General features: G+C 39.4%; 1 protein-coding gene across 1 annotated transcript in view; it reads right to left on the minus strand.

Annotated features, from left to right (window-relative positions):
• The window catches only part of FRK (fyn related Src family tyrosine kinase), a 52,841-nt gene extending 41,770 nt beyond the window's left edge, over positions 1 to 11,071 (minus strand). The window contains exon 1 of the mRNA XM_072855721.1: positions 10,302 to 11,071. Coding sequence (XP_072711822.1) covers positions 10,302 to 10,732 — 431 coding nt within the window. The 5' untranslated portion in view covers positions 10,733 to 11,071. The remainder of the gene's footprint in view (positions 1 to 10,301) is intronic.
• Between the last annotated feature and the right edge of the window lie 14,497 nt (positions 11,072 to 25,568).

Here is a 25,568-nt window from a genome sequence, read left to right on the forward strand (position 1 = left end):
TATGTCTGCATCAAAGGAAGCTTCTGGGTGATTTTTCAAAACTCTGTAATAAGAACAAGATCTCATTTTCTCTTTTCTTTCCTTGCAGGTATTCAGAAAACTAACAATTATCTTCCCAAGCTAATCAAGTTGTCATTCTGGAACAGCAAAAAACATCAGGTGACTTTCTATGGATAAAAATGATACTGATTCATCCATGTCAGTGGCTGAGAATACATACACACTTCTAAACATTCATAAATCTGTAGGAGTTTGGAAAAAGCATACAATAAAAGGAACAGAAAGCCAAGACTCTCTTTTTTGAAGCAGAGGTAAAGGAGACCACTAAGTGGACTTAGGAGCGGCCTCCTCCTCCAGCCGCTGCGGCCCTGGGACCTCCTGCTTGGCTGCTGGAGCCCAGCCCGGGAACACAGGGTGTCTGCCCATGCTGAGGGACGTGGCTGCCGCCTTCCCGTTCGCAGGTTCAACCAGCAGCGAAGCTGAGCATGTGTCTCAGAGACTCACAGACACACAGAGAGGACACTGACACGGCCGGTCACACAGACTGCCACAGACAAGGCACTGCCTCCAACAGCACCCGCGTACAGGACTGACATAAAACACAAGCACAGTCCCCCCCTCCTCCTCTTCGGCTGGCAGAGCCAGGTCACTACCGGTGGCACGCGTGCGTGCACACACACGCACACTCTAGATTCACAAGCACACGCACATTGGCGGATCCCCCCCTCAAATACCGGCACAGCCTGTCTCTCCATCCAACAACCCTGCCCTGATCCCAGCCCCACAAGAACCCAAGTACCACAAGTAAGAACCCACACTCGCCTCACGCACGCCGGTCCCCCCAGCAGCTGGTTTCGAGACATACCCCAGTGGCTGGTGGCCGAGACCCCCACCCACTCCAGCATCTGGCACTGAGACCCCACTCACTGCAGCAGCTGACACCACAGGCCAGGAGCACCTACATCCCAGCTCTGACTCCAGTTGCTGGCCCAGTACCCAGTCAGACCAGACCCCCCAGTAGCTGGCACTTAGTCCTTGCAGCACTCACACGTGGGACAGACAGATACTCAAGAAAGGATTTAATGAGAAGACAGAACAGAGTGTGGTGACCAGGCAAAGGGCTCAGCCAGACAAGTGTACTGACTGGCCCCGTTTTACACGTGACCAGCACCTTTTATACCCCTTTCTGTCTACCCCCTCTTTGTTCCTCCCTGATCTCTCTTCCCTAAACCTTGTTTCATCACTTGACGTAGCCCCACAGACCCCCCCTCCAACATCCTGGACCCCCAGGTTTGCATCCTTATCAGTTGCAAAGTCCAAGTCTGCCTGCTGTTTCTTGATAGCCCATCAATTAGTGCGACTGACCGGGTTTACTTCTGATTATTGTCTTTGTTAACATTAATCTGTCGGGTTTGGTGTCTCTGTGCGTTTGTCTCACTCCCTTTCCTTATTGGCAAGGTCCTCAGATAATCTTCCTGAGAAAGAAACATTCCCACACTCTGCATACCCTTATCCGTGAGTGCAACTGAGCAGGCTTGTCCTCATCAACCACCTCCCTTCTCATGTGTCCCTCAGGTGTGTCTCTGCATGCTCTTGTGTATGGCTCCTTTCACCACATACCCTTAGAGGAGCAGAGGCTCCTTCCATATACCCTCACAGAGACTTCCACTAACTGAAAAGATCAGTAGTTTCAAAAGGAAGATTGAGGTTTGTGAGTTCTCATATTTCTGAAATTCATGGTATATATTCATCCCCACATGTGAGTCTCAGACTTGTTTTTTTCTCTTCTTTTGCAGTGAGGTTTGAAAAGGTGTGCTGCAAAATCGTTTGTCCTATAAACACAGAAAAAATGTTATTAATTAAACTAGCAATATATCTGCTTTAGTGAGAGAAAGCTAAGGGAAAATGTTTACCAACGTTACTGCAGATAAATGTATAGTGTGAAATATTATAGATTATAGAGTAGTCTGCATAGAAGTAATGAAAATGTCAATTAGTGCGATCCTTTATGGAACCATCACTTATTATTTAATTCACCGCCTTGTTTTTCCAGTTTTCATTGATCAAGATTAGTGTACCAGCATGGAAAAACCGTATGTATTTCTATTTGGTTTAAGTGATAAAGAAAAGGAATGCATTCATGATCAATACTTTGTTTGATCTTCTGAAAAGCTATTTCCAGATGAAATCTAGGCATGTCTGGACAAATGAAAACTGCAAAGATGTAGATTTCCATTCTAATTTCTTGTAACTCTTATGGGTTTTTTAATGCAGTTATGAGGTGCAAACCTGAATGTCAACATTTAAGAAAACTCCAAAGAAGAATAAGCTTCAGACTTAAGAAGACTAACTAAAGAAGTTTAATCTCTTCTTTTTAAAGTTCTAACACAAGAAGGGTCTTCAAATATGTCCTATATAGTACTATTTAAAAATCACTGAAAATTGTTTTTTCCTCTTACATGTAGTAGTAAATATGTAATAATATTTTCTTTTTTTAAATATCACCTAAAAAATTATATTCTTTCTTTGCTATGTATACTTTGCTCGCATAACTTGAAAAGGAACAAAACATTTTATTACAGAAGAACATGTGAAATCTGATTAATCATATTTTCTCTACTAATCTGTTTTAAAATTAAAGTGAAGTAAATTTTTTGTTGTCTAAACTAGGCTACTGGAAGCCTGCATCATTCTTATAATGTTTGCACGAGGCGTCTCTGCTATAGCCTCATGTTAGAAGATTATGTCTGTAAGACAGTAACAGGACACATCCTGGGTTTAGTTCTGCATCTTTGGTAGGAAGCAGAATGAATTGATGGGTAAATCTGTGAGGCTACAGTCACTGAGGTCTGCAGCCCGGGCCAACTCAGGTGCATTACGGTAAATGGGGCAGATAGGTGTGGTCTGCAAAGGACCGGTCCCTGAATTTCACAGGGACCTGTACAGTGCTACCATTTCCTTTTGTATGTATTTATTTTGAGCATGGGTTTTTTGAGTCACTCACGACTAAGCAATCACCAATCCAGAAAAAAAAAGCCAAACACTTGTTTAGGAATATAAAACTTTCTGCAGAGATGAGAGGGGGTTTTGGTTTTTGGTTTTTTTTTTCCTAATAGCTTGGTCTTTGCCCACAGACAGAAATAAAGAATTGTGCAGTGTCAACACCTACGCTTTTGCTAAACAGACTTGACAATAGGTCTGTAATTAGACCTGGCAGTGATGTACCCTCTGACATTGCTTATACAACAGTTCCAGCCTCTGGTTAAGTACAAAGGGAACAGATCAAAGAAAGTGGATGAGGCCTGTGCACTTTTCATAAAATCCTTTCTGAAACAGAATAACGGGGCTAGAGGCACCATTGGTTTGACCTCGTAGGGTATCTCTTATGTTTTTGTGACTTAATCTCTTCAGTACAGATATGATCCTACACAAAGAAAGCCCCAAAGCTTTCTATAACCAACAGTGCTTTTTACATGTTACAAAATAATTCTTCACAGAGATACCTGACCCAGTTTGTTTAAAATCAGCCCAGCTTTAGGACTTCTTAGCCTGGCTGAACTGCTGGTTACTATTTTTCAGTTCTAAACCTGCTCTGAGATCACTCAGCTCTGCACAGTTCCGTATTGTGCTGCGCGGAGAGCCATCAAAGACAACTATTGAGGAAACAGTAACCATTGTACAATATCTGATGAATGTTTTTGCCAACAACATTGCTCAAAACCAACTAATCTAGGCTAGCATGCACAATGCTTATTCCTATGGAGCCTGAAGAAAAAACATCAAACAGGACTATTGAGTTATTCTGACCAGTATATGGTCTTTGGTTTTCTAAAAGACACTGTATAGGCCACCTGGGTTTCACAGTGCCGTAAAAAAAGCTAACTGGCTATGTTTGCAGGTTTTAAGGATATTGTTTCTGGTCTTCACATGATTCTTTGTCAAATCTTTCACAACAGGGTAATGGAAACTGGTATATAATGACTATTATGTATAACATACCTACTAATTTCAAATAAAGATGAGGTAGGAAGAAATTTCTTCATTTCTCAGAATTTAAATAGACAATGTTGTATATTTAGAAAACCACATTGCCAGAAAATAGGTGACCTAAATTAGACAAGTTTGCATGAACTGCTCATCTACAATGCCATAATTCCTTCCACCTTTCTGAGCAGAGACACACATTTTCTGGACATGAATATACACATGGATGTGCAAATACTGCTGGCACTTGACAAAATCTGACATTTCAGAGTTCTGTAAACCATCTCCTTTTGTGTTCAGTGTATCTTTGCATATTTAAGAAATGAGCAGCAATGAAGACAAAGTTTGAGATGTGCTTGAAGACAGCACTGGAATGCTCAACAACAACCAAACAAGTTAAGTGATTGAATTAATGGGTTTTTTGTAGTATTCAATCATCTAAATTCAAGAGAGGCACTCCAAAACATGCATGGCAGTTCAAAATTTGGGTACTTCAGATGCTATGAACACAAGGTCAAAAAACAGCAGAAGCATGATCTTCTGGCTTTGCAATACACACCTTGTCTCACAGGGCTGTTTTGCATGGTCTTAAAAGTATCAGTCTTATAAACTTATAAACTTTCATGTTGTGTGTGTGTACATGTGCATGCACACACAAAAGCACATACATGAAGTATATCAATTGAAAGAAAAGAGTTCACATACAGCCATTTCAATGATTTATAATAAATACATATTTTGGTGATAAACCGTTTCTACCAAAAACTATATGAGAATAGCTTTCATACTTAATGTAACAGGTTCCAAGAATGTGAGAACAACCTACTACTACTTTGTGTAGTCATGTTAGCAATGTACAAGTTCATTTTGGTACAAGGGTTACTGCTGATTCTGGTGGAGTCCTCGGGAGTTTGGACTGTAATAGAGAGGGGAATTACGAGAGTGAGAGAGAGGGAATGCACAGAAACCACAGTGGATTACATTCAGCTTTCTGAGGTGTTCAGCAGAATCTAAGGTTTCACTTTAAAAAGAGCCTCTAGACATTTTGGCTCTAAATATCACTTTGAAAAATGACCCACATGAACCAAAGAAACCCCATAAGCCTGACTTTGCAGAAAGTCTGAAACAGGTTAGCCCAGGGAACGCTTTATTGTTCACATATAGTAACTCAGATTCAGTCAATGTATGAAATAGTTAAAGCTGAGTCAGGTCACAGAAGGTTCAGGAATTATGGAGATTGACAAAAATAACCTACAAGTCCCTTCTGCTTTCAAAGAGTTGTTTAAAAATCTCATTGTGGAATTGACCCCACTCAAGTGAGGTTTCATTGATTAGGTCTGGGGCTTGGTTTCCACCAGCTGGGAAATACCTACATAAGAAATCTCTCTGAAATAAGGAATGTTTCTGGCAAAAGTTAAAAGTAACTGCTGTGATCTTCTTTGACCTAATCTACTAGGAATTTGTGTGGATTTACTTCCCTCAGCACAGCAGCCTTGTGTCAACAATGTTGGCATGAACATATGGAATGAAGTTGACTTTCAATAAACAGCCAACAGGTCCATCAGGATGGCAGGCGAGAGCCCCCTCTAACTACACCTTTCCTCTAGAAAAAAAGAATTCATGTCACTCCAACAGTGAGGGGTTTTTTTTATTTTTGCTTCATTAAAATTAACTGTGCAGCTGGGCTATATTTGTTGTCCATAACAATTTGCACTGTCTTTTTCTTGTTTAGTTAAAACAACCGGCAGTAATAAAATAAGGGCAGGTGAATGCGTTACTATGGTTCCTGTTTATAGTGCAGAATAACAGGCACAGAAAGAGCGGAGACAGGAAGGTCACACTCCTTGCCAAGGAAATTTATACCTTTTAATTCAGATTTTGGTGTTAGTCAAATCACTCTTTCTGATCATCCTTTGCTGGACATGCAAGTTAAATTATGTGACTGTATCTCCAATCACATTTTTTGCTTTCCTTTTTCTAAATGTTCTGGCTCTAAACCCAGAAAGAAGAGCATTCCGAAGTCATGGGATATGGCAGATATAACCTCACTCAAACTTCCTTAGAAATGAAAAATTTGTCTGGCTTGTGGTTTTGAGTGCTACCTGTGATGCAGAGAGAAGAAAAGTACCAAGTGTTCTTACAGTTGCTAATTTATCATTAGCATAGTTTGTGTCTGCTTTTGGTCAGATATTAAGTAAAATAACATTTTTGTAGTAACGGATTTATTTCCTCATGAAGAGAAAGTTCACTGTGCGACTACAGTTTGCTAGACGAATGCTTCCACTCCCCGGAAGCCTTGTCCCACTGACCTCAGGTAGGGCCAGGAGCACACACCTGCCTCCAGAGACACTAGGCACAATCCCTTCACAATCCCTCCACCTGACAGGTTGTTGTTAGTATAAGGAGTACTGCAGGTGCTAGAAAAGATCAGCAATAAGAAGATGCTTTACTGGTAAATATAAAAATGAAGGGCTTTGTTTCCTCAGTCTGTCCAAAGCAGCCTTCATGGTAGCAGGCGTGCATTTCTTGGGCATATTTAATCTTATGCAGCACACATTTGGACTGCAGTGCTGCAGCAGGCAGAACCCAAGCCATGGATTTACCTTTTTCCCCCTTTCCCTATTCACACAGATTATTACTGATTTCATCCAAGTCATTCACACTGGAAGGGATCACTCACGCCAAAGGAAGGAAGCAAGAGAAACTTTTTTTAACAAGATATCATGCACAAATAGGAAGTGTTTGACTTTTGGCATAAGTTAGTTATATAATAGAATATAAATATATTAGCAAAATATAATATAAACAAAGTCTCCCTTCAATTTTAGCATACAATTTCTACCAATAAACTTTGGTCTGAGGAAAGCAACACAGTAAAGAAATCTCATTCTGTCTCAGTTCTGCTTGAACATTCTGATACCCAAGGATACACAAAAATTCCTTGTTATAAATAGTATTTAATTTTTGTTTTCCTCAGACTGGAGATATTGCACATCCTTTCTGCCCTTTCATCCAGTTATTGATCCACCTTATCTGCACTACCTCAGTCATATTGGATGGAGTCAAAGAGACTTCCAGGAAGAAAAACTGTTATCTAAATGAGGACAAGGAACAAAAGTTTCTCACTTTCCTTCTTGCTTTACTTCATTCTCTTTCTTACCAAGGAAAAGTTCAAAAACGCCTTTCTCCCTGACAAAATTCGCAGACACTTCAGTGAGGAGACAAAATGGTCTGCTGTGGCACTTGCCGAGAACAAGCAATTACCTAGCATTATCTTCTGCCAGAATGGACAACACAGATCCAGATGGACTTTCTGATCTCTAACTGTCTCTGTAATAAAGACCATGTCAAAATGTTGATAAAAAAGGTCCAGATATATTTTGTTGCTAATAATCTTGAAGGCTACAGGCAAAACTAAAATGATCAGCAGAATAAATTTGACTGCTCTGCATGCAGCTTTCAAGCACATATTGGTTAAAATTACATAGTTGCCCTGTCATCTCTAAGTCATTTCATGACGTATAGAATATTTCATGCCCCTCTATCCCTTTATTTAAGTGAATTTATGGAGTATCCATGCATGCATATGAATGTCAATTTTTTAAAAAGTTTATACACAATGACGCTGAAATCAGCTGCTAAAGAATATGGCCAGTTTGGTTTTCTTCCCAAGCTTCCTAAGAGTCATACCACAAATCAAGTCTGTTTCCCAGAACAGTTTAGACAGTTTGTCTTGATCTAATAAGATGGAGATCAGTCCAGAAATAAGCTAAAATTCCCATTGTCTCTGTAGACACACAGAAGCTAGCTGGTGCTAGGGAATGTGCTTTCAACTAGCGTAAAGACTGTTAATCAGCTGTGCCTGGCAAAGCATAAACAACACACTGCAAAAAAAACCACTGACAAAATGCAAAGTATATATATGCATTTTGGCAGGTGAACATGAGATTGTAAGTCTTCCATTCTTCATCAGTTCTGTGCTGGGACCATAAAGGACTGGTATAACGGACGCAAGAATGCAATAAAAACTTTTCCTGTTTCCACAAATGTCCATATCATGGCCATGAGCAACTGGCCAACAGCAAAGGGGAGAGCTAATTAAAATCAAAATGGAAAGATGAAAGAAGTAAAGTTTAAAGTTTGGGCAGCGAATATGACTAAAGCATTGAATTTTAATTAAAGAGACATTAGAATAACTTTTTTCACCCTCATTCTTTTACTTTAGGGAAAACAAGGGTTAGTTCTTCAAGCCATCATTACTGTTGCTGTTATTGTTTCACTAGGACAAGAGAGGTGTGAAATGCAGAGGGTGGGTGAAAGGGAATTCTTGGAGGAAATTGTAGCAAGGAATATTCCAATTGGATACAAGGCAAAAAAATCCTCACCATGAGGGTGAAAAGCTCAACTGGAAATGCTCAGCTAAGCAAACAGGTCTAACTTTATTTTGGCCATGTTTGAGTTGGGACAACTGCTTCAAACATCCTTCAGAGGTCCTTTCCAACCTGAGTTAGTTTATGGTTATATGTGTGTGGCCTGACAGCAGACAGTCTTGTATATGTATGAAGATCACTAAAGCCAACTGACTTAGAAGGAAATCTGAGAAAAGACATGTTTAGCCAGATTAGTTTTGGTACGAAACTAAAAACTCATTTTGGAGGAATGACTTCATCTGAGAGCTGTAAAAGCTCTCCATTTCTTCCTCTCTGGTGTTCTAACAATCTATAAAGAAAAATCTTTTGCCAAAACTTAGTCTTTATTAGTAAAGGGAGAAAGTTATATAAAAAGTGTAAAATAAAATAAAATCAATTCTGTAACAAGAAAACAACAGAGGTTATGCAACAATGCACTTTGGCAAACTTAACTTCGTATTTGATGCTGTAGGTATAGAAAGATAAGAGGGGCCTTAAGAGCTGAGACTTTGTTGTACAACTGAGCAAAATTACTTTCAAAGTATTAACAGCAAGCAGAAATTTTAGATGACTTGTAATAAAACTAGTTCTTGAAAGAGAGCAAAGGCCAAGCTGAGTTGAATTAGAGCCTACCACCATTTCTCTAGTGGTTCAGAAAACGCCTTCCCTGCAGATTAATTTCTGCAATTGGAAGAATCCTTTTGAACATCACCATTGAAAGGGTTGTCTGCCTGAATACAGAAATAGAAACAGCTGGTCAGACTCTGGAAATTAAGGTCTTTAGGTTAGAGAGGAATCTTACGGTTGCCCTAAGATGCCTCTAGCACAAATCCTACAGCTGATAAAAGACTGGCATAATCATATCTGAGCCAATTTTCCTAGCCCTTGGCAGTACAGTGGGCAGATCAGATCAGAGATTATGTTTCAGGTCCAAATGAGATTTAACTGAAAAGCTGCAACATCATCCCTCTAAAGTCAACATTAATTCTGAGACTAATAATGAATGCCATTTCTGCTGTCTCTTTCCATACCGGTAAGTTTTGCCAAAACATACCTCTGGAACTGCAGTCAGACCTATTCCAGCAAACGCTGCCTCTGACTACAACACGCATAAGTAACTCTGCATCCCAGGCTGACTCAGACCTTACTCATCCTCACTAGGGAGCTAAGTAACCGATTTTGTGTGATTTCTGCTCTAGTTCAGAATATTGAATAAGATTGGACATGTTTTGAAGGCGCAGAAAAACATGGGCTGCATAATTAAACTCTGTGAAAGTTTAACAAATTCAATTTGTACTCCGTTGCTATATCCACTCTTTTGCCCTTTGCAGTACTTACTCCAGTTAAGTTTGTCCTGAATAGAGATTTGCCTCCAAAGAAGAAAAAAATAATGTAGAGGAAACCATAAACAACTTATCTGTTAGACACTCACCCATTATTTGTAAGAAGATGTAAAGGTGTAAAGGTAGCTTCCTGAAACTCTGATTAATAGATAACTTTGCAGCTGGTTAGGCTGAACGCTGTTTGGGGCAGGGGTCATATCTTTTCACTCTCTGGGAAGCATCTGACACACACTCACTGTTATACAAATAAAAATAACGAACCATCACAGTGGTAACCAAACTGATATTCCCAGATACTTCTTAAGCAGGTGATTAGGGTATATCAGAGAGGGAAATGATTTAAACCAAAACAAAACCCTCAACATTTTGCCTTCTGTAATTGATTTTCTTGTGGCCATGGTGTCTTTCCCTTGCACTTGCCAACTAGCACTATCACCGGTAGGACCGCTGGAGGTTGAGTGTGGCAGGGTACTAATCAGCAAGAGAAAAGGCCATAACCTCCTGTCCCAAGCCCATTTAACTTAACAGAAAAGAGACTGCGGTGTGTGTTACGTGGGTTACTCACGGCTCAGCTTCAATGCTCTGGTCAGCAGCTATGTAGTTGGCGGGGATGTAGCCCTGGAGCTTGCGGCCAGGACAGACTGACCCTGTTGGCAGGACGAGCCTAGCGTACCACCAGCCCTCGTGGGACGAATCCAGCACTTCAAGCTTGTCCCCAGCTCGGAAGCTCAAGTCCTCCTCAGTGCGAGCCTCATAGTTGAAGAGTGCCACAAATCTGCAAATATTCCCCAGATGCTGGCCAGGCAGTGGAGGTAAAGGTTTCTCTTTTATCTTACTGTCTCGGTCTTTCTGTCCTGCTTGGAAGTCATGCCTTACCACAGCAACGTTGGTGAAGACTTGCCCAACTTTCTCATCCTGCTCACTGTCTCTCCCCGAGAATAAGCACGGGATGTAGGGCTCCAAACAGGCACAATGCTTCTGACAAAAGTTTCCCATCCTGTTTCCTTGTGCCTTCCTCTGCTTCTGCTCTCCTTTCGCTTTTCCCAGTTGCGATACCCTTAGACCAATTTTTGCACCATCAACATCTTAGCTTTTTGCAAGATTTCTTCTCCCCCTCCTCCTTTGGCACAAAATGAAACAACTCTGGCACAGCTGGAAGCTCCTCTCTGAGCCCCACTGAGAGCTCATTACAGGCGGGTCCTGGATCAGGAGTGAAACCTGAGTATCCAAGTGCCGGAGCACATGTGGAGGGAATTTCTCACTTCCTCTTCGGAACAGGAAAGCAACACAACAGCTGGGCTGGGCTGAGCTCCGGGAACAACGGGGGAGCGTGCAGCCTCTTCTCCCACGGCAAAACAATAAAGTCAGAACATCTAAGCAGGGGAGGCTTCTCAACTCTTACTGCTTGGGATGGGTGTTTTCTTATTTCAGATGGGGTCCTGTCATATGATCAGCTGTGAACGTCTGTAAAGTCTGTCTTGATAATGATTAACCAAGCTGACCTGCCTGTTTCTTTAGCAGTCTCCCACGTGGACAGCTTGAATATTTCTTTTTGTTTCCTGGTTTGCGCTGGTCTCTGTTCTTGATGGGAAGCCTTTGCTCGCCCGAGGCCAGCAGATGCCCTCACCTGGAGCGCACCTGCAGCTTCAGCGCTCCCTCACACCCGGGCGCTTTCCCCTGCTGAGTGCCCGCCCTTCAAACCAGTCCTCTAGCTTTTTTTTTTTTTTTTTTTTTTGAGCTGGGTTTGTCACGTCTTACAAGGAAAAATAAATATATGCGGCTTACAGTAATACGGTAATAGATTTTAATTCATTCTTTACTCTGCATTTGAAGGAAACAAAGGCACTAGCCAAAAAATTGCTATAGGTACTCAGCTAATTATACCAATCACATATAAAAATAATGGCTGTCTTCTAGTCACCAAGTAAGGCGATGAAACTAAGTTGACCAGTATGTTCCCATTTCTAAAGCACCTACAACACGGCATACAGAGCGAGCACAGGTGTCTGGATACTGCTGTGGCAAAGCAGCCTGGAGAGGCATCGGCCCCACCCCAGCAGTGCAGCCCAAGCTTTGTAACAGCTGGAAATCGCCACAGCCTGGGGGACACGTAATGCTTGGAGCGGCAGCAGGAAGCACAGGAGATAGCCTGTCTGCACCGTGCGGTAGCACTTCAGTAAGAGGCAGACTCTCACAGATAAGAGGTCAAAACCTACACATGGACCTATTGCTTCCTGGTGATAAAGAAAACTGGCTCCCACGGTGGGGTTTTTTTGGTCAAGAATAACTGCTGTTTTCCTAAACCATTCACTCATGTCTCTCAGCTCCATTTAGAGTTGCTGACTTCTGTTCCTTTACTTTACTAGAAAAAAAATCCAACTAAATAAGTTAGAAACCAAAGCCACTTGTTTTCACCATGTCTCAGTCAGCTCTTTGAACGAGGAGATCAGTGGCACAGGCAGAAGCCTACTGATGGACTAGGGACTGCAGGATGACTGAAAGAAGTCTCCACTGAAAGTTTATCACTACCAGGTGCATCTCCACTGAAGAGGGATGGGGAACTGCTTTCTCACTCCTCTTCTGCAATGCTGCAGAAGAAACTGAATAAAGAAATACTGTACACATGAAGTGATCACTAAACCTCATAATCTGTAGTGAACCCTTTGGGTCTGATTAAAAAATGGCATGTTGATTTTGCAGATTATGAAAATTGTATTTAGTTTATGAAGCACCACTGGAGATGATTTTTCCCTACAGCAATTATTAATCCCTACCCAGATCAATAAGAACACAGATATCCGAGAGATATTTACTTTTCTTAGGCCTGATGGACAATATACAAAGTCAGGAAAGGCCTGTGTTGAAAAAGAAACTATCTTCATTAATCTGGCTTCAAGAATTATCTACATTTACTGAAACCAGAGAATATTAGAAAAGATGTATTAAATAATCTGGTTTTTTTCAGTTTGCATATTTGATAGTTTTCCTGTAACTTTTTATGGTTCTCGCAACTTGGGCATTAATCTGGCAAAGATTTGCACTCACATTTACTGCACAGAATAGTTTCATCACGACAATGCAGCCACTTACATTGTACAGAATCAATCTCATGCACAGCTCTTTTCAGGGTCAAGACCCACCTTTACACTCAAGTACCAATATACATACACATTAGAAAGCACACTGCATTCACTGAGACCACTCAGATAAATATTTATAACTGTAGCTAGAACAGGCTTAAGCTTACAAACATTTGTGAGTATGAATGTCTTCTATCAAATAAACCCAGGCATTAAATTCATCTTCTCTCCCAATTTATGCCCCTGCTTGGCTTTACAAGACCAGAAATACTTTTGCTGGAAGTGATCAATAACTATAAATCAGATTACTTTCCTCCCAACCAACTCCTCAGGATCAGTTCTATTTATGAAACAAGCAGACTTTAACAAAGAGCCATGGAATTCATTAGTCAGATTTAAAACTCTCCTCAAAAAGAGAGAGGAGTGGGGTTGCTGAGAACTGCTGAGCAGATTCCCGAGCCTGTGTGGGGCAGGACCATGGCTGAGCTGTGGTGGCCACACTGCAGCACTGCCTCTGCAAGGGTCTTTGCTCCCATCCTGGTGACTTTATTGAGGATTCTCTGCATTTCTGAAAATAAAGTAGTACTCTTTATGTTTTAGAGGCCATATAATTTTATCACAGGCAAGAAAAAAATGAACATGTAATAAAAATGTTCTTGCGGGTTTTACTGAAAAAAATAAAATCTGATAAATCCCATAATCCTAATTTTCATGCTTATAGTTTGGAACAAATGAGGATAATCATGTATATTCAGGGCCTTTTTAATATAAACTATTGTCCGAGTCCTCTGCACTGGTATTACATATAATTTCACAGGATAATCTTTGCAGCACCTATTTCTGGGCTTAATTTAGTTCTTTTGCCTTGCATCCCACTATATTTTCTTTTTGCAAAAGGAGGGCAAACAGATCTGTATTGCTTACTGGTCTTCTTTACTTAATTTGTTTTGGAGGCTGAGTGTCAAACCAGAAATTGTCCAAATAAATAAGCTACTGCATGTAAAGTGACTGTGAAAGACTTAATCAGATGTATTGATGAATTTTATTAGCAAAAATGCTTTGAGAAGGACACAAGAGTCTCACCTCATTCTTACAGCCAGCAATAGCTAGTGAGAAAGATGAATTTATTATGACCAGAATGGCACATTTACAGTATGGATACTGAAATTTAGTATTCAGGTCCCTATAATATTAAAAAAATCATTAATATTGCAAGTAGTTTCTTGAAATATGCAACACCTTAAAACAAAGATGGATCATTACAATCTGTGTCCGACAGGATCATATAAACTTACATTTTAGAAAAGGAAACAAATCTATTCAATAAAGTAGTACTTTTCCCCTTCAAACTAGGTAATTCCCCATTGCTTTTAAAGTATATTTCCTTGTTCCATAAAGAAAAAAGTCCACACTGATGCTATAGGTTTGAGGATGACAGATATCTGATGTTACATTTTATATTCTATATGTTGCTTACAAAGTCTTATATAAGTAAGACTCTTGCAAGGAGCCCTACCCCTGATTAAAGGATTAATTTGCAGTCCTCTAAATCCATTAAATCAAATTCTAATTAACTTAAAGTCAATATTCTTTAGGCTTTGTTTATTCTACAAAACAATCATGTTTAAACATGGTGGTGAAACATATATCTCCTAGTCGCCTGAATGGACAGAAAAATAATGTGTTAATATGATATGTTTTAGTAAGCCTAGTACAAACCTAACCTGCAATACTGATATTAATTGAAGTGCTCTTGGAATGAGGTACTGCTCTGCATGAATTAAGGTATCAGACTGAGTCATATTAAATAAGTACAGTTAAGATTTGAATCCGTAATATTTCAAGTCTTGTTTTGGTAGAATTTTTATGTGTATTCCATGCTTTCAAACCCCATTTTGTATGAGTTTTCATTACCAATATTTCCTATGTCTATTGATTTGTATGTGCTCTGTATGGAACTATCAGTATAATTACATAAAACCTTAGAGTTTTAGGAAAAAAAAGAACCCTCCTCCATCTCGTAAATTTGCTGCTCCGTATTTCAGAGACAGGGATTGAACATCACTGAGCATCAGGCTTTGGTACTGATGATACATGATGTTTGAAACAATTCCCCTATGCCATGCAGAGAATTACAGTCAGAACGGTACTCTGCTGGAGAAAAAAGAATATTCCAAGGCAATACCCACCAACAGTTTTGTTAAGAAATATATATCAGTTCAAACTGGAAATTGAAAATGAGAGTGGTTTTTCTTAATAATAAGATGAGAGCACAACAGAAACAAACATTTTCCTCTGCAATTGTTTCAAATTTTGTAAACAGGAAAAAACTCCATGTGGGGAAATGAGAAATTAAGATATAAAATACAAGAATTGTAATTAAATAATGTATGAAACTGCTGTCTGTAGCATCGCTTTATATATATTGTATAATCTTTTTCAAGTCAGTAGTTATACTGCTGCATTAATATATGCTAATTTAAATATCTGACATAATATACTTTGCTTAGAAAAACTTCTTAATGCATTATGATAAAGCAAGTCAAATGTTCCAGCAAAGTAAAATATTCAAATAATATGATCTTTAAAGAAATTAGAAGAAAAGCAAATGCATACTGCTCTGAATCTGTGTTTGGGAAATAATTTAAATTATTAAACATTTTAAAGTTGTGGGTTTTTTTTAAGGTAACAAATTGAAATGAAGCACAGTGATTTTTTTATTACAGCTGTCTTCTCAGCTATATTTCTTTCCCTTTGCACATTAGAATGGAACACATTACCACCACTTTGTAGCTTTTCTATAATCCTTTTAATCAGCACTTCCATTTTGTTTCTGTAATTTCCAAATTGCCATTCTTTTCAATGAAAATAATTATGTGTGTAATTTTACTCTTGACAAAATTGTTTACTCTTATTGATTAATCACATTCTTGGTTTTGTATATTATCTTAAACCATAAATCCACAAAGACATAGAGTTATATTTGATTTGGCATTTTCCAACCTTAAATCTTTAGCATTTGTAATGAGAAAACTCTGGCTATTTATTTTCATAAGGTTGATCCAGTAATCCATCTCTACTCTAGAAAGCATTAAAAGTACATTTTCAAGTGCTTCAGTGATGAGAGTTGCTTATTTATCAGCTGAATTTGGACCTAAAACAGGCTACATCTGACAATAAATGAACACAGAGGAATAAGGTTCTGTCAAGGAGTGACAGCATAGAGACTTTCTTTATTTGTTCAAACAATCAGATCTCACTCTGCTTAAATTTAATGAGAGTTTTGCCATTATCTGCAATGGGACCAGACCTCAGCCATTATTTTTCATTTTATCGTACATTATTCTAAATGATATACAGCACACACTGTTAAAAATTGTAAGTTAATTTGCTTTCTGTGAAGCAGCCTTTCTGAATAAAACCACGCTGTAGCTCTCTAAGGCATGAAAAATACTTCTAATCGAATCTATCTCTAGGTGGGAAAAAATACGGTAAGTGGATGACAAAGAATTATCAGCGAACATGACTTTGCCATTCTTTTAAGAAAATGTATTCCAAAACCGACCCTGTGATGGATAGTTTTTAAATTTAGCAAGTGTATATATTTATGAAGATTTTATGATGGGTCAAGATAATTTCTCACATAACTCTATCAAAGTCTGCATGCTATGCCATGGATGACTTATGAACATGATTTACCATTTTTATCTTCAGAAGCTGGAATTGCATCAAGAGAAGCAGAGAAGTCCAGAGAGGGGTGGATGGAAAGGAATAGGGTATCAATGTACTGTACTCATTGTTTCACCTGTGAAAGAAAGTGTTTTGGGGTTTTTTTCCCAAAAATAAAATCAGCACTCTTTCCTGACCTGTGCATGTGGGAAAGGCAGCAACTTACAAGGACCTAAAACTTACAATTAGAATACATTGATATACCATATAAAGGAACACATCTTTTTAATTACTTTGAATTACTGAAATATTACATGTAAAAACAGTAGAAAAACACTAGCTATTAATTTTAAAATAGAATAGGAATAGGAATAGGAATAGGAATAGGAATAGGAATAGGAATAGGAATAGGATAGAACAGAATAGCATAGCATAGCATAGCATAGAATAGAATAGAATAGAATAGAATAGAATAGAATAGAATAGAATAGAATAGAATAGAATAGAATAGAATAGAATATTTCAGTCGGAAGGGACCTACAGTGATCATGTAGTCCAACTGCCTGACCACTTTGGGGGTGACCACAAGTTAAAGCATGTTGTTAAGGGCATTGTCCCAATGCCTCTTAAACACTGATGGGCTTGGGGCAGCAACCACCTCTCTAGGAAGCCCGTTCCAGTGTTTGACCACCCTCGCAGTAAAGAAATGCTTCCTAATGTCCAGTCTAAACCTCCCCTGGCACAGCTTTGAACCATTCCCATGCGTCCTATAACTGGATACCAGGGAGAAGAGCTCAGCACCTCCCTCTCCACTCCATTTTACTTTTATTCTTCCTGCTAGATAAACTGTATTTATGGAAATCACTCCACATTACTGTAAATTGTGCACACACTAGGATTTTATACAGCTAAAATCTCTCTGTAGGAAAAGGGCTGGGTCTATAATCAGTTCCTGTGATTATATGAACCCTGTGCACTGTCCATCCACCTTCCAGACTAGGTCTCCCTCTCTCCTTGTATATTTTCTATATAGTTTCCTACCTCCTGTTTTCTCTCTGCTGTATCTTCTTCCCACAGGTATGCAGTGAGATGCTGTACAAAGAACATTACCCAACATGGAAGACATGGTCTTTACAAACCAGAGGAAAGGGGATCGGAAGTGTGCCACAGTAACCTCAGGATGTGCACTTATATCTTTTCCATATGAAAAGGAAAGGGTAGGCAGAAAAGGAAGCTATAATCCGGGGGTTTACTTCAAAATTATGTTGGGAAGCAGCAGCCAGGGCATGTGTTAAACTCTGGAAACAATCTTAAACACCATAGCATAGCCATGGCCAAGGGCACAACTGATTTAAAAACCATTATCTTAACTACCCATCTTCAGAAGCATAGGTATAATCTGAGGGTCAACAAATACCAAAACTTAGGTGACTGATTTCTATATTTGATCCAGTATAAAAGGTTTTAAAATCATGTTTTTTCTCACTCTGAAGTCAATGACAATATACTCATCGGTTTAAGTTCATTTTTACCCTTAGTTCATGTATCATTATTTTTGTATCAGTTTTTGACTTATGTTTAGAATAGTTTTTATGTAAAGATGCAGTATGTGAAGTTATTTCTTTACTATATTGCAGCATCAGTCTGACCTGTTTCCTGTGTGTTCAAAATACAAAGTTTCACAAATGAAACTGATGCAACTTGTCCTGCAAATGTGTATACTCTTACTCTTCTTCCTTTCCTTTTGTTTCTGTGTTCTTCTCTCCCTCTCTCCTAGTATCTTTTCTATATAGTTTCCTACCTCCTCTTTTCTTCCTGCTGTATCTGTCTTTCACAGGTATGCAGTGAGATGCTATACGAAGAACATTACCCAACATGCAAGACATGGTCTTTATAAACTAAGGAAAGGGGATAGGAAGTAAGCACCTTTAGCGATACTCTCTTTCAGTGAGCACTTGTGATACAGTTTTCTGTTGTTGTAGACCAAATAATTTACTCTCCTCCTCTGACAAATTTTTCCCAAAGTCCTCTGTCCCTTTTCCCATATTCCTCTGTCTTTGTTTCCACAGCTTTAAACCTTATTGAATTCCCCCTCTCCCTGAGAACAGCATGAGGCTCAACACAACATAGGTAAATACCAACATAGTGTTTTCCTAAAAATTGAAGAGGTGGCTCTGACCTTCTTCACAGACTTACATAGAAACAGAGTACAGATCTTTAAAAAGTTACATCAGCATCATGGAATCTTCTTGAGGCTTAGTATATACTTAGAGTTTTAGAATATATTTTTCTAGATCACATCCTTATCAAAATTCAGCATGCTTTTTTTTATCCTTTCATCAGATCATTACTAGACACCCTCTAGAGGCAGAACCAGAACAGTAAATATCAAATGCAATTTATATGCAAAATAAGCTCTTATATTCGAGATTTATGAGCATTACTGTTAGCATTTTATTATTGCAGCTCCAAGGAACATCACTCTCAGTGTCCAGTATACTCAGCAACGAACACATACAGAAGAAAATATTTCTTAAACAGAAGATCAAGCACTCCTTAAGAAAGATGACTTATTGTTAAAAGAAGAAAAAAAATCGATCTCTCTACTCATCATAGTGATAGGATAGAATTTGATCTTGAAAATCCTGACATGGTGATGATTGTAATGAATTAACTAACTTGTATGTTACTGTGAAAGCACAGATTGCTGTGTTACATTACTGTGGGTTCATTATTTCTGTATTCAGCCCTAGTAACGCCAAACCTGGAGCGACGTGTCCAGTTTTTGATCCTGTATTCCAGAAAAAAAAAAGATATGGACCAATTTGATAATGAATGAGTGATGAATGAATATCATCCAGACTGAGAACGAAAGATAAGCAGGCTCAAAACAGATCATCCTTTAAGGAAGGACCTTAAATAACTAAACAAAAAGAGTCTGTGGGAAAATATATAGTAGCAGCCTTCAAGTAGATAGAAGGCTGGTGTGCAATGGTGTGGTTCTCACATCTGCTAGGAATAGGACATGGCATAAGAAAAAAAGATGCATTAGAGCAACAGAGACTTTGTTTTGACATGGCGGGGGGGGGGGAACTCAGAGTGTTCTGTGCGCAAGGACTGTTAAACACTGGAAGAAATTGCCTCAGTGGCTCTTTGGTCCCTTTTAAGAAGAAGTTAGACAACTGACTATTAGGGATGTTTGTAGTCGGATTGATCCTGCCCCAGGGCAAGAAGATTACTGTCTTTAGGTCTTTCCTAGTTCTGTTATCTTCAAGTCCATAGTTTTATAGTTGTGGCATTTCCCACTGGCTGTTCGATAGCTCTGTTCTTTTGTGCGGACTGTGTATTGAAATACATCAGATTTGTCTTTTATGCAATCATTAGCAAGTGTCAGGCTTGAAATGCAAGCCTGTAACCTACTTGAACAACCCAGAAATCCTCAGAATGTCTGAATTAGACATATTCCAATTTTACTCATGAAGAAATCGAAGCCATAAGCGATTAAGTTATCTGCACATGAATACACCATGAATGAATGGGAAATGAGGACTGAGAATTTAGGAGTCCTACTCTGGATTTTATGCTTAAAATTGTAAAAATAAAATAATGGTATGTTAAAAAAAAAATAGAATAAATAAGGCAGTGCCCCAAAGATCATAGAAACTGCACAGTTCTCTCGCCATGAAATACATACAGGCCTACTTTGGAAGTATAGCTTCCAAAAATTCCGTATTACTAGTACAATTTCTTTTGACTAAATGTAGCATCCATCCAGCTCAAAAAGAAAAATCTTTCAAAGTACCTTTAGACTATTATTCCGAGTTTTAAAATATATACTTACTAAGGGTCCAGCAATCAGTCTTGGCTATTAATCACTCTGACAAAACCATTGATTTTCATTTCCTTCTTTCATGTTGCTTGGGAACAGCCTGAGTTAGATTACAAGATCTGAGAGAGGTGATAAGGACAATAAGCAGGCTTTTGAGAGATTCTGAGCACCTGGTGGATTACTGTCTGTTTAACCTTTTAATGAACTCTTGCATTTAGTTTTGGGAATCTTGCCTCTTTAGCAGCATGAGTCTCATTTCTATGCTGGTGAGACAGAGGATGTAATCAATATAGTACGGAGGTGCCAGATGTAAACAGATGTCCCACTCCCAGCAGGATGCTATAAATTGTATGTGCATGAAAAAGTTAATGTGTTCATATTTTGTGCCATATAAAAAGGCTACTAAACAACCCAATAAACAGTAAGACTTCTGAAATTGCTAGAATTTAATCAAATCTTAAATCCTGATCAATAGTCAAGTATGTTTACTGGGCTTCTCTACCTAGTAACAAGGCACCCTGTGTGTCACTGAGGGATGCCTTGAAGATTACATAGTATTTTGCTAAATTTTTAAAGGTCTGCTAAAGAAATAGTAAGTGCTAGTGGCTGTTTTTCAAAGCCAATATATTCTTGACAGCTTTCATTCTCTCACAGAGAACCAGGTTATCCTTGAAATGAATTAGTGTTGTTAGATCTATGTCTACCAAAGCATCACTCTGTAATGTCAGAGGCCTGCTTCTGTATATTCTTAACTTATTCCTCTGATGGTTCCTAAACAAAGGTGTTTCGTTATAAGTGTCCTAAACTTAAAAACAGAAACAAATCCTGCAATCCTGTTTAACTTTAAACATGCGAAGAATCCCATTGCAAGAACATTTTCATGCAAAATCACAGAAACAGGTGTTGTACCTGTGTGATTACCACCGACTACTACTTTTTCTTTCAAGATGTGGTTGTGGGGTCAGGGATGAAGCTAGCTTTATGCTCCTTAGGCCCTTTGAGTTCAAGAGGTACAGCATCCTTATGCCAAAACAAGCACGTTGTATTTGAATCTGATTATTGATCCATGCGTAGAAGATGAAGCAGAAGAGTACTGGTGCTGGTCAGGATACAGGTCAGGAACTGCCTGTAGGGTGGGAGCTGTGTGGTGGCTTTTCAGGAATTGTTAGGGATGGTTGTGTGCTGTGGCAGCACCAAAAGGGCTAATACGTGGGTCTGCCTGAGATGGGAGTGAAGATAGAGCAACAGCAGTGTTTGTCTGGGGGCTACCCCAGGCTGCGGGAGGATAAGGGGAGCTCTCAGGAGACGTGTATGCAGAGCTCCCTGAGATGGGCCGGTCAGGTGAGCCTGGGATGTGGGCTCTGTCCTCCTGTCAGTCTGGGATGGAAGTAACAGTTCTCAGATGGGGAGTTTGCACTGTGAAAAGAAGTGAGTTATCGCAGCAGAGAGAGCGGGCATCATGCTTCAGTGGGGATGGAGGTCCTCTGTCAGTGCAGGATGGGGATGCTGGGCTGTGAGGCACTCTTCTACCTGTGCATTGAACAACCTCATGGGTTAAAAGCTAAATCAAGTGCAAACCTGAGGTTCTAGCTCTTACCAGTGTGCTAAAATAAAATATTAAAAAAACCCCAACATTTTTGGTTTGACTTACTCTACTCCAGAAGTATTTTCATTTGTTTTTAAAAATGAACAGGGAAAAATCTAGAATGTTCTGAGCTTACCTTTGTGTAAGAAGGTGTTACTTGTCTAAAATGAAAATGATGCATGTTTGTTCAAATTCTTGTTTTATTGTCACATATGACTATTGCATACTCTTCCGCAGCAATATGAGGGGCCTTTTCCTTTTTTTAACTAAACTCTTATAACCTTTGCATAAATAGGAAAATGGCTGCATCTGTATAGTCGGGACAAAACAGAACTGACGAAGTCAACTTACACAGCCTTAGGAAAATGAAATCGAAGTTGAAGGAAAGTAAAACAGATTAAAGTGCCGATGATTCAAAGTTAACTTGCAGGGATGCCCCATTGTATCGTAATGCTGCCCTCTTAAGGACAAAGAAAGCGAGGAGCTGGAGTACCTGTCTTGCTCAGAGGCCTACAACTTCTGTGTGACAGCTAAGATTTATCTGAGGTATTTTGACATGGTTGTCCTGCCTTATGTATGTTACCGCACTCTGTTACGTTCCTTTTGCCCGCCGGGGCATGTTAGTACACTCCTGCGCTCTACAGCTACGCAGCAGTAGGAGCCTCTTCTGCATGGAAAGCAGGCATGAGGCACGACGAAAACCAAAACGCCCCTTTGCATGTCTATAAAAGGCTTTGACGCATCAGATCTCGCACTTCACACGCGTTTCCTGCAGGTCGCTAACTGCAAGGGTGCCAAGCACAGGCAGCACCCACCCTGTCCTGCCCGCTCCATGCGGGTCTGTGCGCCGGCGGGCAGCCCCGCGGCCGAGCCGTGCTGGCCGGCAGGGATGAGGGCCGGGGGCTGCGGCGAGGAGCTCCCTCTGGGTGGCCCTTCAGCCCTGGCCCCAGCCTGCGGGATGCTGCGGGTGCAGGAGGTGAGCCACACCATGAGCAATTATATGTCCTTCAGCGTGACCAGTTAGAACTTTCCCCTGCTAGGACAGGATTTACGATTTTTCCCAATGGGTTATTACCACGTATTTACAATATAAAAGTAGTTACTGTGACGCATAAATTAACCGTGGGGAAACCTAAAATATTGTCAGTTAGGACCTCATATCCCAAAAGCTCGACCTCGGTTATGTGGACAGGTCTGAGCAGCTCATGGTGCCATCAAACTTGAACGACAGAGCTGAAAAAGTAATCTGAAAGGATGCTGTTAACACATTAAGGTAGTTCCGTTGTTACAGAGGATTTCGATTAAAGGCAGCTCCTTTCGGAGAAAGGCCCTAGAGTGGGATGTCAGTATGTTTAAAGGATTCATCTGAAAGGAAGAAACTGAGAGACAAAGCAACGCTTTTAAGAGAAAAGAAAAAGAAATAAAATGTGAGGGTTGTGTGCTGAAAGTAAACGGCCGAGACTTTCCTGTTACCAGGTTTGTGCTGTGAATACTGAAGATGAAGGTGGTATACTCCAATTTATCTTCTCTTTTCCCAGAACTTAAAACCGATTCTCTTCATCAACATTTTCTATATTTCTTGTTGTCATACTTCTAATTTAATCTTCATCTTCATGTACCTGAAATTTAACTTGCTGAATCTCTCCATTGGTGAGTATTGTTCCTCACACAAAGTGGTTTAAGGTTAAATATGATTAGTACTTTTGTGTTGTAAATTCTAAGATAGCTTGTCATTACTGCCAATATAATTGTGCAGCACCCACTAAATCCGGATGTTCAAGATTACATTCAGTTGACAGTGAATACAGTGACCAGGGGGTTGGACTGGATGAACTTTAAAGGTCGCTGTCAACCCAAACCATCCTATGATTCTATCAATGAATACGTGATTTTTGATATCTGTCCAGATGTTTCAATACTACAGTGTGTTCAGTTGTTTTTGTGGTGAGTTTTTGTATCAAATGTTTTACAGGCATAGCAAGAAAAGTTATAAATTTAAAATGCCATAATCGAAACACAATTTTGGAAGCTGCATGAGTCCTTGTGGGAAAAAAAAGTCATTCTGGAATAAGAGAGCTGTATGGATATAATCTGCAAGTCAGACATACTTTAAGTTAATGTGAGGATAGTGTGAAACAGCAGCTGTGGGTGAACTCTTGGACCTACTGACGTCAATCGAAATTGTGGCCCTTGACTTCAGTGGGGCAGGAATTTGCTCTGTGTTTCCTAAAGTGAGCAGCTTTAGGAAGATAAAATGTCTTCTGCTCAGAGTTCCCAGGCTGCTGCCTCGTCTTTATAGTTGTGATCCCTGTTGTGTGCGAGACCCTGGGTGAATGTCTTTCTGTTTGCTCAGGTTTCACACTTGTTAATTTGGAAAATATATACTTACATGCATATGTATGTATGTATGTATTCAAGCATACCTGCATATATATATTTATTTAACATATATCTAAAACATATGTATGTATCATGATGTATATCTAATTTATGGTATATATATAATGTATGGTGTATACGATATATACGGTGTGCATATATATACATAAACAACAGCATTAGAAAGTATATTAATGTCTGTGGGAGATCCTGAGAGCCTTTGAAAGAAGCTGCTATACAATGGTCTGAGGTAAAATTATGCAATCCATTTCTTTCTTGCTCTGACACCTTAAGTGCTCATCCTGTCCTACTATTAGCATTAGTGAATTTTCTTCCTAATTTCCATGTATTTTCCTGTCTAGTCCATTTTGTAATCTGATACTGAACTTCTCTGTAGAATTTTTAAACATATGTGATAGGTCATGTTATTTAAATTTCTCTCATCTGTATCTACCTGAGTATAGCAAAGTGAATTTTAATATATAAGTACATTGTATCTCATTCAACTATTTGAGTGTATTTCCCAAAGCATTTCACTCTGGAATACCAAATCATCATTGAGCTATCCTGCAAAAATTGCATCAGAATTTGATATAATAAAAACATAATTATTTTCATATAATTAAAACTGCTGCTGAGCACTGCTGCTAGGGTTTATGCCCCAACTTTCCCACCTGCAAAGCACAACACTTACAGCTGCGCGCAGCAAGGCAACGCTGGAAAATATGGCGTGCGTTAAACATTTCATAACAATTGCTCTCAACTCAAATACTTTTTATATTATTCTATTTATAGCCATATAAGAATTTAAAAAATGAGATTTATTTGCAGAGTAATTGAACTAGACTTTTTCATCTTTTGTGAATGGTCTACAGAGAGAAAAGAATTGCAGAGAGGAATGGGAAGGACCTGCAGACAAGGCTGTCAAGCCCAGCTATTTAAGCCTCCTGAATCTGACCTTAACTAGACACTATATTCAAGTTCAACCACAGAGAACAGAATTAAGTCAATACAACTCTCATCTGTTTTCTTTTCTCCAAAGACGGTGCTTCCTTTCAGACAGGAAGCACTAACTGCACTACGGCGATACTTGTTGGGCTGGTACCTATCAAAATACCCATTTGATTATGTTATCTGGAGGCAGACTGTACTGCTCTTAACATTATTCTTTTTTTGATTACCAAAGCTGTCAAGAAATTAAGAGGTAGTTAGTCACCTCTGGGGTTTTGGTTTTTTAACAGCTATGCTGCTTACAGTACAGTGCTGCTTACTTCCTAGTGTTGCTTATAC

This window comes from Ciconia boyciana, chromosome 3, assembly GCF_034638445.1.
Source record: "Ciconia boyciana chromosome 3, ASM3463844v1, whole genome shotgun sequence".
In the NCBI taxonomy this organism is placed as follows: domain Eukaryota; kingdom Metazoa; phylum Chordata; class Aves; order Ciconiiformes; family Ciconiidae; genus Ciconia; species Ciconia boyciana.